General features: G+C 42.4%; 1 protein-coding gene across 1 annotated transcript in view; it reads left to right on the top strand.

The window, feature by feature from the left end:
- The window catches only part of LOC129837089 (dolichyl-diphosphooligosaccharide--protein glycosyltransferase subunit STT3B-like), a 49,406-nt gene that overhangs the window by 22,710 nt on the left and 10,892 nt on the right, over positions 1–15,804 (top strand). The window contains exons 3-4 of the mRNA XM_055903003.1: positions 1,128–1,415; positions 9,757–9,822. Of these exons, the coding sequence (XP_055758978.1) occupies positions 1,128–1,415; positions 9,757–9,822 (354 nt within the window). The remainder of the gene's footprint in view (positions 1–1,127; positions 1,416–9,756; positions 9,823–15,804) is intronic.

Genomic DNA, 15,804 nt, shown 5'->3' with positions numbered 1-15,804 from the left:
CAGGTTTACCCAGGTCTGATGGTAACAGCTGGTCTCTCTCTCTCCAGGTTTACCCAGGTCTGATGGTAACAGCTGATCTCTCTCTCTCCAGGTTTACCCAGGTCTGATGGTAACAGCTGGTCTCTCTCTCTCCAGGTTTACCCAGGTCTGATGGTAACAGCTGGTCTCTCTCTCTCTCTCCAGGTTTACCCAGGTCTGATGGTAACAGCTGGTCTCTCTCTCTCCAGGTTTACCCAGGTCTGATGGTAACAGCTGATCTCTCTCTCTCCAGGTTTACCCAGGTCTGATGGTAACAGCTGGTCTCTCTCTCTCCAGGTTTACCCAGGTCTGATGGTAACCGCTGGTCTCTCTCTCTCTCTCCAGGTTTACTCAGGTCTGATGCTAACAGCTGGTCTCTCTCTCTCTCCAGGTTTACCCAGGTCTGATGCTAACAGCTGGTCTCTCTCTCTCTCTCCAGGTTTACCCAGGTCTGATGCTAACAGCTGGTCTCTCTCTCTCCAGGTTTACCCAGGTCTGATGGTAACAGCTGGTCTCTCTCTCTCTCTCTCTCTCTCTCTCTCTCTCTCTCTCTCTCTCTCTCTCTCTCTCTCTCTCCAGGTTTACCCAGGTCTGATGGTAACAGCTGGTCTCTCTCTCTCCAGGTTTACCCAGGTCTGATGGTAACCGCTGATCTCTCTCTCTCCAGGTTTACCCTGGTCTGATGGTAACAGCTGATCTCTCTCTCTCCTGGTTTACCCAGGTCTGATGGTAACAGCTGGTCTCTCTCTCTCCAGGTTTACCCAGGTCTGATGGTAACAGCTGGTCTCTCTCTCTCCTGGTTTACCCAGGTCTGATGGTAACAGCTGGTCTCTCTCTCTCCTGGTTTACCCAGGTCTGATGGTAACAGCTGGTCTCTCTCTCTCTCTTTCTCTCTCCAGGTTTACCCAGGTCTGATGGTAACAGCTGGTCTCTCTCTCTCCAGGTTTACCCAGGTCTGATGGTAACAGCTGGTCTCTCTCTCTCTCTCTCTCTCTCTCTCTCTCTCTCTCTCTCTCTCTCTCTCTCTCTCTCTCTCTCTCTCTCTCTCTCTCTCTCTCTCTCTCTCTCTCTCTCTCTCCCTCTCTCTCTCTCTCTCTCTCTCTCTCCAGGTTTACCCAGGTCTGATGGTAACAGCTGGTCTCATCCACTATGTTCTAAACCTGCTCCACATCACGGTGCACATCCGAGACGTGTGTGTGTTCCTGGCGCCCGTCTTCAGCGGCCTCACGTCCATCTCCACCTTCCTGCTGACCCGCGAGCTCTGGAACCAGGGGGCAGGGCTTCTGGCGGCGTGCTTCATCGCTATTGTCCCCGGTTACATCTCCCGCTCCGTGGCGGGCTCCTTCGACAATGAGGGCATCGCCATCTTTGCCCTCCAGTTTACCTACTATCTATGGGTTAGTAGAGACACACCCTCCAGTTGACATATTATCTATGGGTTAGTAGAAACACACCCTCCAGTTGACATATTATCTATGGGTTAGTAGAGACACACCCTCCAGTTGACATATTATCTGTGGGTTAGTAGAGACACACCCTCCAGTTGACATATTATATATGGGTTAGTAGAGACACACCCTCCAGTTGACATATTAATAATGGGTTAGTAGAGACACACCCTCCAGTTGACATATTATCTATGGGTTAGTAGAGACACACCCTCCAGTTGACATATTATCTATGGGTTAGTGGAGACACACCCTCCAGTTGACATATTATCTATGGGTTAGTAGAGACACACCCTCCAGTTGACATATTATCTATGGGTTAGTAGAGACACACCCTCCAGTTGACATATTATCTATGGGTTAGTGGAGACACACCCTCCAGTTGACATATTATCTATGGGTTAGTGGAGACACACCCTCCAGTTGACATATTATCTATGGGTTGGTAGAGACACACCCTCCAGTTGACATATTATCTATGGGTTAGTAGAAACACACCCTCCAGTTGACATATTATCTATGGGTTAGTGGAGACACACCCTCCAGTTGACATATTATCTATGGGTTAGTGGAGACACACCCTCCAGTTGACATATTGTCTATGGGTTAGTAGAGACACACCCTCCAGTTGACATATTATCTATGGGTTAGTGGAGACACACCCTCCAGTTGACATATTGTCTATGGGTTAGTGGAACTGCAACAGAAAACACTCTTGGGTTTTCTCTAAATGCCCCAAAAAGTCCTTCCCAAGAAAATGTGTAATATCCCAGTAATATCTCAGTGTTCCTGTTCAAACCGTAAATGCTATTTAAAAGCATATAATAGCAGCGACATCAATCTGACTTGATTCTACCACTGAAATGGAGAACATTTTGGACGGGAATGTAATGGTTTTCTGGTTGTATTTGTCACAGTTGAATCAACTCTACGTTCTGTCAGTCACCACACTGTCAGTCACCACACTGTTAGTCACCACACTGTCAGTCACCACACTAGCCTGGTTTAAATGTAGGTCTAACATATGGAGGTTATTGGCCTCACTACACTAGCCTGGTTTAAATGTATGCCTAACATATGGAGGTTATTGGCCTCACTACACTAGCCTGGTTTAAAGCGTTGTGATGTCTGATCTAATGTATAAATGAAGCCAGAGTGTTAATATGTCACTTTCATCAAATCACATGTTATTGGTCTAAATTTATCAGATGTTATTGGTCCAAATTTAACAGATGTTATTGGTCCATATTTAACAGATGTTATTGGTCTATACACATATTTATCAGATGTTATTGGTCCATATTTAACAGATGTTATTGGTCCAAATTTAACAGATGTTATTGGTCCAAATTTAACAGATGTTATTGGTCCATATTTAACAGATGTTATTGGTCTATACACATATTTATCAGATGTTATTGGTCCATATTTAACAGATGTTATTGGTCTATACACATATTTATCAGATGTTATTGGTCCATATTTAACAGATGTTATTGGTCTATACACATATTTAACAGATGTTATTGGTCCATACACATATTTATCAGATGTTATTGGTCCATATTTAACAGATGTTATTGGTCTATACACATATTTAACAGATGTTATTGGTCCATATTTAACAGATGTTATTGGTCCATATTTAACAGATGTTATTGGTCCATATTTAACAGATGTTATTGGTCCATATTTAACAGATGTTATTGGTCACATATTTAACAGATGTTATTGGTCCATATTTAACAGATGTTATTGGTCCATATTTAACAGATGTTATTGGTCCATATTTAACAGATGTTATTGGTCCATATTTAACAGATGTTATTGGTCACATATTTAACAGATGTTATTGGTCCATATTTAACAGATGTTATTGGTCCATATTTAACAGATGTTATTGGTCACATATTTAACAGATGTTATTGGTCACATATTTAACAGATGTTATTGGTCCATATTTAACAGATGTTATTGGTCCATATTTAACAGATGTTATTGGTCCATATTTAATAGATGTTATTGGTCCATACACATATTTAACAGATGTTATTGGTCCATATTTAACAGATGTTATTGGTCCATACACATATTTAACAGATGTTAATGGTCCATATTTAACAGATGTTATTGGTCCATACACATATTTATCAGATGTTATTGGTCCATATTTAACAGATGTTATTGATCCATGCACATATTTAACAGATGTTATTGGTCCATATTTATCAGATGTTATTGGTCCATACACATATTTATCAGATGTTATTGGTCCATATTTATCAGATGTTATTGGTCCATATTTAACAGATGTTATTGGTCCATATTTAACAGATGTTATTGGTCCATATTTAACAGATGTTATTGGTCCATATTTAACAGATGTTATTGGTCCATATTTAACAGATGTTATTGGTCACATATTTAACAGATGTTATTGGTCCATATTTATCAGATGTTATTGGTCCATATTTATCAGATGTTATTGGTCCATACACATATTTAACAGATGTTATTGGTCCATATTTATCAGATGTTATTGGTCCATACACATATTTATCAGATGTTATTGGTCACATATTTAACAGATGTTATTGGTCCATACACATATTTATCAGATGTTATTGGTCCATATTTATCAGATGTTATTGGTCACATATTTAACAGATGTTATTGGTCCATATTTAACAGATGTTATTGGTCCATATTTAACAGATGTTATTTGTCCATACACATATTTAACAGATGTTATTGGTCCATATTTATCAGATGTTATTGGTCCATATTTATCAGATGTTATTGGTCCATATTTATCAGATGTTATTGGTCCATATTTAACAGATGTTATTGGTCACATATTTAACAGATGTTATTGGTCCATATTTATCAGATGTTATTGGTCCATACACATATTTAACAGATGTTATTGGTCCATATTTATCAGATGTTATTGGTCCATACACATATTTATCAGATGTTATTGGTCACATATTTAACAGATGTTATTGGTCCATACACATATTTATCAGATGTTATTGGTCCATATTTATCAGATGTTATTGGTCACATATTTAACAGATGTTATTGGTCCATATTTAACAGATGTTATTGGTCCATATTTATCAGATGTATGTTATTGTGGGTGTAGTGAAATGCTTTGTGTTCCTGGCTCCAACAGTGCAGTAATATCTAACCATTCACGACAATACACACATCTAAAAGTAGTAGAATGTAATTAAGAAATATATAAATATTAGATTGAGCAATGTCGGAGTGGCATAGACTAAAATACAGTAGAATAGAATACAGTACATACATATGAGATGAGTAAAGCAGTACTAAAACATTATTAAAGTGACTAGTGTTCCATTATTTAAAGTGTCCAGTGATTCCATGTCTATGTATACGGGGCAGCAGCCTCTAAGGTGCAGGGTTGCGTAACCGGGTGGAAGCCAGCTAGTGAGGGCTGTTTAACAGTCTGATGGCCTTGAGATAGAAGCTGTTTTTCAGTCTCTCTGTCCCAGCTTTGATGCACCTGTACTGACCTCGCCTTCTGGATGATAGCGGGGTGAACAGGCAGTGACTCGGGTAGTTGATGTCCTTGATGATCTTTATGGCCTTCCTGTGACATCGGGTGGTGTAGGTGTCCTGGAGGGCATGTAGTTTGCCCCCGGTGATGCGTTGGGCAGACCGTACCACCCTCTGAAGAGCCCTGCGGTTGCAGGCGGTGCTGTTGCTGTACCAGGCGGTGATGCAGCCCTACAGGATGCTCTCGATTGTGCATCTGTAAAGGTTTGTGAGGGTCTTAGGGGCCAAGCCAAATTTCCTCAGCCTCCTGAGGTTGAAGAGGCGCTGTTGTGACTTCTTCATCACACTGTCTGTGTGGGTGGACCATTGCAGATCGTCAGTGATGTGTACACCGAGGAACTTGAAGCTTTCCACCTTCTCCACTGCGTCCCGTCGTCTGTGGATAGGGTCGTGTTCCCTCTGCTGTTTCCTGAGGTCCACGATCAGCTCCTTTGTTTTTTGTTGAGGGAGAGGTTATTTTCCTGCCACCACTCTCCCAGGGCCCTCACCTCCTCCCTGTAGGCCGTCTCGTCGTTGTTGCTTATCAAGCCCACTACTGTTGTGTCGTCTGCAAACTTGATGATTGAGTTGGAGGTGTGCGTGGACACGTAATCGTGGGTGAACAGGGAGAACTGGAGGGGGCTGAGCACGCACCCTTGAGGGGCGCCAGTGTTGTTTCCAACCTTCACCACCTGGGGGCGGCCCGTCAGGTCGTCCAGGACCCAGTTGCACAGGGCGGGGTTCAGACCCAGGGCCTCGAGCTTGATGATGAGCTTGGAGGGTACAATGGTGTTAAATGCTGAGCTGTAGTCGATGAACAGCATTCTTACATATGTATTCTTCTTGTCCAGATGGGATAGGGCAGTGTGCAATGGGATGGCAATTGCATCGTCTGTGGATCTTTTGGGGCGGTATGCAAACTGAAGTGTGTCTAGGGTGTCAGGTAAGGTGGAGGTGATATGATCCTTGACTAGTCTCTCAAAGCACTTCATGATGACAGAAGTGAGTGCTACGGGGCGGTAGTCATTTAGTCCAGTTATCTTTGCTTTGTTCCTTTACCCAAGAATGGTGGACATCTTGAAGCAAATGGGAACAGCAGATTGGGATCGGGAAAGATTGAATATGTCCGTAAACACACCAGCCAGCTGGTCTGTGCATGCTCTGAGGACGCGGCTAGGGATGCCGTCTGGGCCGGCAGCTTTGTGAGGGTTAACACGCTTAAATGTCTTACTCACGTTAGCTATGGAGAAGGAGAGCCCACAGTCCTTGGTAGTGGGCCGCGTCGGTGGCAGTGTGTTAAACTCAAAGCGGGAGAAGAAGGTGTTTAGTTTGTCCGGGAGCAAGACGTCAGTGTCCACGACATGGCTGGTTTTCCCTTTGTAGGCCGTGTTGTCTGTAGACCCTGCCACATACATCTCGTGTCTGAGCCGTTGAATTGCGACTCCACTTTGTCTCTGTACTGATGTTTTGCCTGTTTGATTGTCCTACGGAGGGAATAACTACACTGTTTGTATTCAGCCATATTCCCAGTCACGTTGCCATGGTTAAATGCATTGGTTTGTGCTGTCAGGTTAGTGTGAATACTGCCATGTATCCATGGTTTCTGTTTAGTGTGAATACTGCCATGTATCCATGGTTTCTGGTTAGTGTGAATACTGCCGTGTATCCATGGTTTCTGGTTAGTGTGAATACTGCCGTGTATCCATGGTTTCTGGTTAGTGTGAATACTGCCATGTATCCATGGTTTCTGGTTAGTGTGAATACTGCCATGTATCCATGGTTTCTGGTTTGGGTGAATACTGCCATGTATCCATGGTTTCTGGTTTGGGTGAATACTGCCGTGTATCCATGGTTTCTGGTTTGGGTGAATACTGCCGTGTATCCATGGTTTCTGGTTAGTGTGAATACTGCCATGTATCCATGGTTTCTGGTTTGGGTGAATACTGCCATGTATCCATGGTTTCTGGTTAGTGTGAATACTGCCATGTATCCATGGTTTCTGGTTAGTGTGAATACTGCCATGTATCCATGGTTTCTGGTTAGTGTGAATACTGCCATGTATCCATGGTTTCTGGTTTGGGTGAATACTGCCATGTATCCATGGTTTCTGGTTTGGGTAGCTATGCAGCTATTAACACGTACATATTTAGTATTTTTGCATTAGTGCTTTCATATATTTTTTTATTTTATTGGGTGGGTGGGTGGGTGTGGGTGTGTGTGTGTGTGTGTGTGTGTGTGTGTGTGTGTGTGTGTGTGTGTGTGTGTGTGTGTGTGTGTGTGTGTGTGTGTGTGTGTGTATAGGCTGTTTTGAACTGCTGAATCCCCAGCCATCTCCCTTGCTTTAACACAGAGTAAACAAACAAACAACAAATAGGGAAAACCAACCAGCTCTCCCGTCATTAGTCCCAGCTGTACTTATCTAAGTGTTGTAACCGTGGCAACATACCCCAGATACATTACTCTTCCTGTTGTTGACTTTATTTAATCTGCGTTAACGTCTCGCAGGCTTTTGTGGAACATTTTAATTCTCATCTGTCCAATCCTAGGTTGTAAGTCAGACTTGTTTAAGTCAAGCCGTATAAGCTCTATGTTAGCCTAATAACACAAGCGCGCGCACACACACACACACACACACACACACACACACACACACACACACACACACACACACACACACACACACACACACACACACACACACACACACACACACACACACACACACACACACACACACTGCCTAAGATGTCTGGTTCTGTGAGCTACAGATCTCTAGTTTGAAATGAGCTAATGCTGTGTAGTGTGGCGGTCTAGCAGGTCGTTAAGGAAAAACCATGAATAATTTACTGTCCCTGTTCAATATGAGGCTGTTCTATGTCTCTACTGTCCCTGTTCAATATGCAGCTGCTCTATGTCTCTACTGTTCCTGTTCAATATGCAGCTGCTCTATGTCTCTACTGTTCAATATGCAGCTGCTCTATGTCTCTACTGTTCCTGTTCAATATACAGCTGCTCTATGTCTCTACTGTTCAATATGCAGCTGCTCTATGTCTCCACTGTCCCTGTTCAATATACAGCTGCTCTATGTATCTACTGTTCAATATGCAGCTGCTCTATGTCTCCACTGTCCCTGTTCAATAAGCAGCTGCTCTATGTCTCTACTGTTCAATATGCAGCTGCTCTATGTCTCTACTGTTCCTGTTCAATATGCAGCTGCTCTATGTCTCCACTGTCCCTGTTCAATATACAGCTGCTCTTTGTCTCTACTGTTCAATATGCAGCTGCTCTATGTCTCTACTGTCCCTGTTCAATATGCAGCTGCTCTATGTCTCTACTGTTCAATATGCAGCTGCTCTATGTCTCTACTGTCCCTGTTCAATATACAGCTGCTCTATGTCTCTACTGTCCCTGTTCAATATGCAGCTGCTCTATGTCTCTACTGTTCCTGTTTAATATGCAGCTGCTCTATGTCTCTACTGTTCAATATACAGCTGCTCTATGTCTCTACTGTTCAATAAGCAGCTTCTCTATGTCTCTACTGTTCAATATGCAGCTGCTCTATGTCTCTACTGTTCAATAAGCAGCTTCTCTATGTCTCTACTGTTCAATATGCAGCTGCTCTATGTCTCTACTGTTCAATATGCAGCTGCTCTATGTCTCTACTGTTCAATATGCAGCTGCTCTATGTCTCTACTGTTCAATATGCAGCTGCTCTATGTCTCTACTGTCCCTGTTCAATATGCAGCGGCTCTATGTCTCTACTGTTCAATATGCAGCTGCTCTATGTCTCTACTGTCCCTGTTCAATATGCAGCTGCTCTATGTCTCTACTGTTCAATATGCAGCTGCTCTATGTCTCTACTGTTCAATATGCAGCTGCTCTATGTCTCTACTGTTCAATATGCAGCTGCTCTATGTCTCTACTGTTCAATATGCAGCTGCTCTATGTCTCTACTGTTCAATATGCAGCTGCTCTATGTCTCTACTGTCCCTGTTCAATATGCAGCTGCTCTATGTCTCTACTGTTCAATATGCAGCTGCTCTATGTCTCTACTGTTCAATATGCATCTGCTCTATGTCTCTACTGTTCAATATGCAGCTGCTCTATGTCTCTACTGTTCAATATGCAGCTGCTCTATGTCTCTACTGTTCCTGTTCAATATGCAGCTGCTCTATGTCTCTACTGTTCAATATGCAGCTGCTCTATGTCTCTACTGTTCCTGTTCAATATGCAGCTGCTCTATGTCTCTACTGTTCCTGTTCAATATGCAGCTGCTCTATGTCTCTACTGTTCCTGTTCAATATGCAGCTGCTCTATGTCTCTACTGTCCCTGTTCAATATGCAGCTTCTCTATGTCTCTACTGTCCCTGTTCAATATGCAGCTTCTCTATGTCTCTACTGTCCCTGTTCAATATGCAGCTTCTCTATGTCTCTACTGTCTCTTTAAGCCTTATTTCTGTCGGAAGGTAAAACATTTAGTTTTTCACCGTGTGCGTCTGAAATGGTTCCCTTTTCCCTATCTGAGTTCACTACTTTGAGACGGGGGCCCATAGGTCTCTGGTTAGATGTAGTACACTACAGGGATAGGGTGCTATTTGGGATACACCCTGTGTTTTTCACTGCTGATTTCTCTGGCACCATATTACTGTCCAGTGTCTTGGGATGTTTCAATGTTTGAATAAAAATGTGTAACAATATGAACCGTCTCCTCTCTGTCTGTTAGGTGAAATCAGTGAAGACTGGATCAGTGTTCTGGACCATAGGCTGCTGCCTCTCATACTTCTACATGGTGAGTGGACACACACACACACACACACACACACACACACACACACACACACACACACGCTATCTGAAGGTTGTCTTCAGTGAACACAAAGCCAGTAAATGTTGTTGTGTACTTCCCATTGCACTCCACAATGCTGAGTCTGTAAGTCATTATAACCACAGCAACAGGTGTCCTTGTCCATGAATGAAAAATGTAAAGTAAATACAGGAACAAACATCCATCGTCATTCCTTAGTCCCTCGGGGAAAGCACAGTGATACACTCTGAGACACTTTTACATCCTGAGGTATCTGTAATCACTCTCCTTTAAATCCTGAGGTAACTGTAATCACTCCTTTAAATCCTGAGGGAACTGTAATCACTCTCCTTTTAATCCTGAGGGAACTGTAATCACTCCTTTAAATCCTGAGGGAACTGTAATCACTCTTTTAAATCCTGAGGTAACTGTAATCACTCCTTTAAATCCTGAGGGAACTGTAATCACTCCTTTAAATCCTGAGGGAACTGTAATCACTCTCCTTTAAATCCTGAGGTAACTGTAATCACTCCTTTAAATCCTGAGGGAACTGTAATCACTCTCCTTTAAATCCCGAGGGAACTGTAATCACTCCTTTAAATCCTGAGGGAACTGTAATCACTCTCCTTTAAATCCCGAGGGAACTGTAATCACTCCTTTAAATCCTGAGGTAACTGTAATCACTCCTTTAAATCCTGAGGGAACTGTAATCACTCTCCTTTAAATCCCGAGGGAACTGTAATCACTCCTTTAAATCCTGAGGGAACTGTAATCACTCTCCTTTAAATCCCGAGGGAACTGTAATCACTCCTTTAAATCCTGAGGTAACTGTAATCACTCTCCTTTTAATCCTGAGGGAACTGTAATCACTCTCCTTTAAATCCTGAGGGAACTGTAATCACTCTCCTTTAAATCCTGAGGGAACTGTAATCACTCTCCTTTAAATCCTGAGGGAACTGTAATCACTCCTTTAAATCCCGAGGGAACTGTAATCACTCCTTTAAATCCTGAGGTAACTGTAATCACTCCTTTAAATCCTGAGGGAACTGTAATCACTCTCCTTTAAATCCCGAGGGAACTGTAATCAATCCTTTAAATCCTGAGGGAACTGTAATCACTCTCCTTTAAATCCCGAGGGAACTGTAATCACTCTCCTTTAAATCCTGAGGTAACTGTAATCACTCCTTTAAATCCTGAGGGAACTGTAATCCCTCTCCTTTAAATCCTGAGGGAACTGTAATCCCTCTCCTTTAAATCCCGAGGGAACTGTAATCACTCCTTTAAATCCTGAGGTAACTGTAATCACTCCTTTAAATCCTGAGGGAACTGTAATCACTCTCCTTTAAATCCCGAGGGAACTGTAATCACTCCTTTAAATCCTGAGGGAACTGTAATCACTCCTTTAAATCCTGAGGGAACTGTAATCACTCTCCTTTAAACCCTGAGGGAACTGTAATCACTCTCCTTTAAATCCTGAGGTAACTGTAATCACTCTCCTTTAAATCCTGAGGTAACTGTAATCACTCTCCTTTAAATCCTGAGGGAACTGTAATCACTCTGATTTAAATCCTGAGGGAACTGTAATCACTCTCCTTTAAATCCCGAGGGAACTGTAATCACTCTCCTTTAAATCCAGAGGGAACTGTAATCACTCTCCTTTTAATCCTGAGGGAACTGTAATCACTCCTTTAAATCCTGAGGGAACTGTAATCACTCTTTTAAATCCTGAGGTAACTGTAATCACTCCTTTAAATCCTGAGGTAACTGTAATCACTCCTTTAAATCCTGAGGGAACTGTAATCACTCTCCTTTAAATCCTGAGGTAACTGTAATCACTCCTTTAAATCCTGAGGGAACTGTAATCACTCTCCTTTAAATCCCGAGGGAACTGTAATCACTCCTTTAAATCCTGAGGGAACTGTAATCACTCTCCTTTAAATCCCGAGGGAACTGTAATCACTCCTTTAAATCCTGAGGTAACTGTAATCACTCCTTTAAATCCTGAGGGAACTGTAATCACTCTCCTTTAAATCCCGAGGGAACTGTAATCACTCCTTTAAATCCTGAGGGAACTGTAATCACTCTCCTTTAAATCCCGAGGGAACTGTAATCACTCCTTTAAATCCTGAGGTAACTGTAATCACTCTCCTTTTAATCCTGAGGGAACTGTAATCACTCTCCTTTAAATCCTGAGGGAACTGTAATCACTCTCCTTTAAATCCTGAGGGAACTGTAATCACTCTCCTTTAAATCCTGAGGGAACTGTAATCACTCCTTTAAATCCCGAGGGAACTGTAATCACTCCTTTAAATCCTGAGGTAACTGTAATCACTCCTTTAAATCCTGAGGGAACTGTAATCACTCTCCTTTAAATCCCGAGGGAACTGTAATCAATCCTTTAAATCCTGAGGGAACTGTAATCACTCTCCTTTAAATCCCGAGGGAACTGTAATCACTCTCCTTTAAATCCTGAGGTAACTGTAATCACTCCTTTAAATCCTGAGGGAACTGTAATCCCTCTCCTTTAAATCCTGAGGGAACTGTAATCCCTCTCCTTTAAATCCCGAGGGAACTGTAATCACTCCTTTAAATCCTGAGGTAACTGTAATCACTCCTTTAAATCCTGAGGGAACTGTAATCACTCTCCTTTAAATCCCGAGGGAACTGTAATCACTCCTTTAAATCCTGAGGGAACTGTAATCACTCCTTTAAATCCTGAGGGAACTGTAATCACTCTCCTTTAAACCCTGAGGGAACTGTAATCACTCTCCTTTAAATCCTGAGGTAACTGTAATCACTCTCCTTTAAATCCTGAGGTAACTGTAATCACTCTCCTTTAAATCCTGAGGGAACTGTAATCACTCTGATTTAAATCCTGAGGGAACTGTAATCACTCTCCTTTAAATCCCGAGGGAACTGTAATCACTCTCCTTTAAATCCAGAGGGAACTGTAATCACTCTCCTTTAAATCCTGAGGTAACTGTAATCACTCTCCTTTAAATCCTGAGGGAACTGTAATCACTCTCTTTTACATCCTGAGGGAACTGTAATCACTCTCCTTTAAATCCCGAGGGAACTGTAATCACTCCTTTAAATCATGAGGTAACTGTAATCACTCTCCTTTAAATCCTGAGGGAACTGTAATCACTCTCCTTTAAATCCTGAGGTAACTGTAATCACTCTCCTTTAAATCCTGAGGGAATTGTAATCACTCTCTTTTACATCCTGAGGGAACTGTAATCACTCCTTTAAATCCTGAGGGAACTGTAATCACTCTCCTTTTAATCCTGAGGGAACTGTAATCACTCTCCTTTTAATCCTGAGGGAACTGTAATCACTCTCCTTTAAATCCTGAGGGAACTGTAATCACTCTCCTTTAAATCCTGAGGGAACTGTAATCACTCTCCTTTAAATCCTGAGGGAACTGTAATCACTCTCCTTTAAATCCTGAGGGAACTGTAATCACTCTCCTTTAAATCCTGAGGGAACTGTAATCACTCTCCTTTAAATCCTGAGGGAACTGTAATCACTCTCCTTTAAATCCTGAGGGAACTGTAATCACTCCTTTAAATCCAGAGGTAACTGTAATCACTCTCCTTTAATCATGAGGGAACTGTAATCACTCTCCTTTAAATCCTGAGGGAACTGTAATCACTCTCCTTTAAATCCTGAGGGAACTGTAATCACTCTCCTTTAAATCCTGAGGTAACTGTAATCACTCTCCTTTAAATCCTGAGGGAACTGTAATCACTCTCTTTTACATCCTGAGGGAACTGTAATCACTCCTTTAAATCCTGAGGGAATTGTAATCACTCTCCTTTAAATCCTGAGGGAACTGTAATCACTCTCCTTTAAATCCTGAGGGAACTGTAATCACTCTCCTTTAAATCCTGAGGGAACTGTAATCACTCTCCTTTAAATCCTGAGGGAACTGTAATCACTCCTTTAAATCCTGAGGGAATTGTAATCACTCTCTTTTACATCCTGAGGGAACTGTAATCACTCCTTTAAATCCTGAGGGAATTGTAATCACTCTCCTTTAAATCCTGAGGGAACTGTAATCACTCTCCTTTTAATCCTGAGGGAACTGTAATCACTCTCCTTTAAATCCTGAGGGAACTGTAATCACTCTCCTTTAAATCCTGAGGGAACTGTAATCACTCTCCTTTAAATCCTGAGGGAACTGTAATCACTCTCCTTTAAATCCTGAGGGAACTGTAATCACTCTCCTTTAAATCCTGAGGGAACTGTAATCACTCCTTTAAATCCTGAGGGAATTGTAATCACTCTCTTTTACATCCTGAGGGAACTGTAATCACTCCTTTAAATCCTGAGGGAATTGTAATCACTCTCCTTTAAATCCTGAGGGAACTGTAATCACTCTCCTTTTAATCCTGAGGGAACTGTAATCACTCTCCTTTAAATCCTGAGGGAACTGTAATCACTCTCCTTTTAATCCTGAGGGAACTGTAATCACTCTCCTTTAAATCCTGAGGGAACTGTAATCACTCTCCTTTAAATCCTGAGGGAACTGTAATCACTCTCCTTTAAATCCTGAGGGAACTGTAATCACTCTCCTTTAAATCCTGAGGGAACTGTAATCACTCTCCTTTAAATCCTGAGGGAACTGTAATCACTCTCCTTTAAATCCTGAGGGAACTGTAATCACTCCTTTAAATCCAGAGGTAACTGTAATCACTCTCCTTTAATCATGAGGGAACTGTAATCACTCTCCTTTAAATCCTGAGGGAACTGTAATCACTCTCCTTTAAATCCTGAGGGAACTGTAATCACTCCTTTAAATCCTGAGGGAACTGTAATCACTCTCCTTTAAATCCTGAGGGAACTGTAATCACTCCTTTAAATCCTGAGGGAACTGTAATCACTCTCCTTTAAATCCTGAGGGAACTGTAATCACTCTCCTTTAAATCCTGAGGGAACTGTAATCACTCTCCTTTAAATCCTGAGGGAACTGTAATCACTCCTTTAAATCCAGAGGTAACTGTAATCACTCCTTTAAATCCAGAGGTAACTGTAATCACTCCTTTAAATCCTGAGGTAACTGTAATCACTCTCCTTTAAATCCCGAGGGAACTGTAATCACTCCTTTAAATCCAGAGGTAACTGTAATCACTCTCCTTTAAATCCTGAGGGAACTGTAATCACTCTCCTTTAAATCCAGAGGGAACTGTAATCACTCCTTTAAATCCAGAGGTAACTGTAATCACTCCTTTAAATCCTGAGGTAACTGTAATCACTCTCCTTTAAATCCAGAGGTAACTGTAATCACTCCTTTAAATCCAGAGGTAACTGTAATCACTCCTTTAAATTCTGAGGTAACTGTAATCACTCTCCTTTAAATCCCGAGGGAACTGTAATCACTCTCCTTTTAATCCTGAGGGAACAGTGTTGACTCTCAGCCTTGCTTAAAGCCATCGTCAAGTGGGCACACTGGGCGGTCACGTGTGTTTTTGAGCAGATGGTCACTAGTTCAAGCTGTGGTACGTACAGGGACAGTGAGCTGTGGTACGTACAGGGACAGTGAGCTGTAGTACGGACAGGGACAGTGAGCTGTGGTACGTACAGGGACAGTGAGCTGTGGTACGTACAGGGACAGTGAGCTGTGGTACGTACAGGGACAGTGAGCTGTGGTACGTACAGGGACAGTGAGCTGTGGTACGTACAGGGACAGCGAGCTTTAGTACGGACAGGGACAGTGAGCTGTGGTACGTACAGGGACAGTGAGCTGTGGTACGTACAGGGACAGTGAGCTGTGGTACGTACAGGGACAGTGAGCTGTGGTACGTACAGGGACAGCGAGCTGTGGTACGTACAGGGACAGCGAGCTGTAGTACGGACAGGGACAGCGAGCTGTGGTACGTACAGGGACAGCGAGCTGTGGTACGTACAGGGACAGTGAGCTGTGGTACGTACAGGGACAGTGAGCTGTGGTACGTACAGGGACAG

This window comes from Salvelinus fontinalis, chromosome 38 (genome assembly GCF_029448725.1).
Source record: "Salvelinus fontinalis isolate EN_2023a chromosome 38, ASM2944872v1, whole genome shotgun sequence".
Lineage (NCBI taxonomy): Eukaryota > Metazoa > Chordata > Actinopteri > Salmoniformes > Salmonidae > Salvelinus > Salvelinus fontinalis.
Note: the sequence above shows the minus strand (reverse complement) of the source record. Positions and strands in the feature narration are given on the sequence as shown.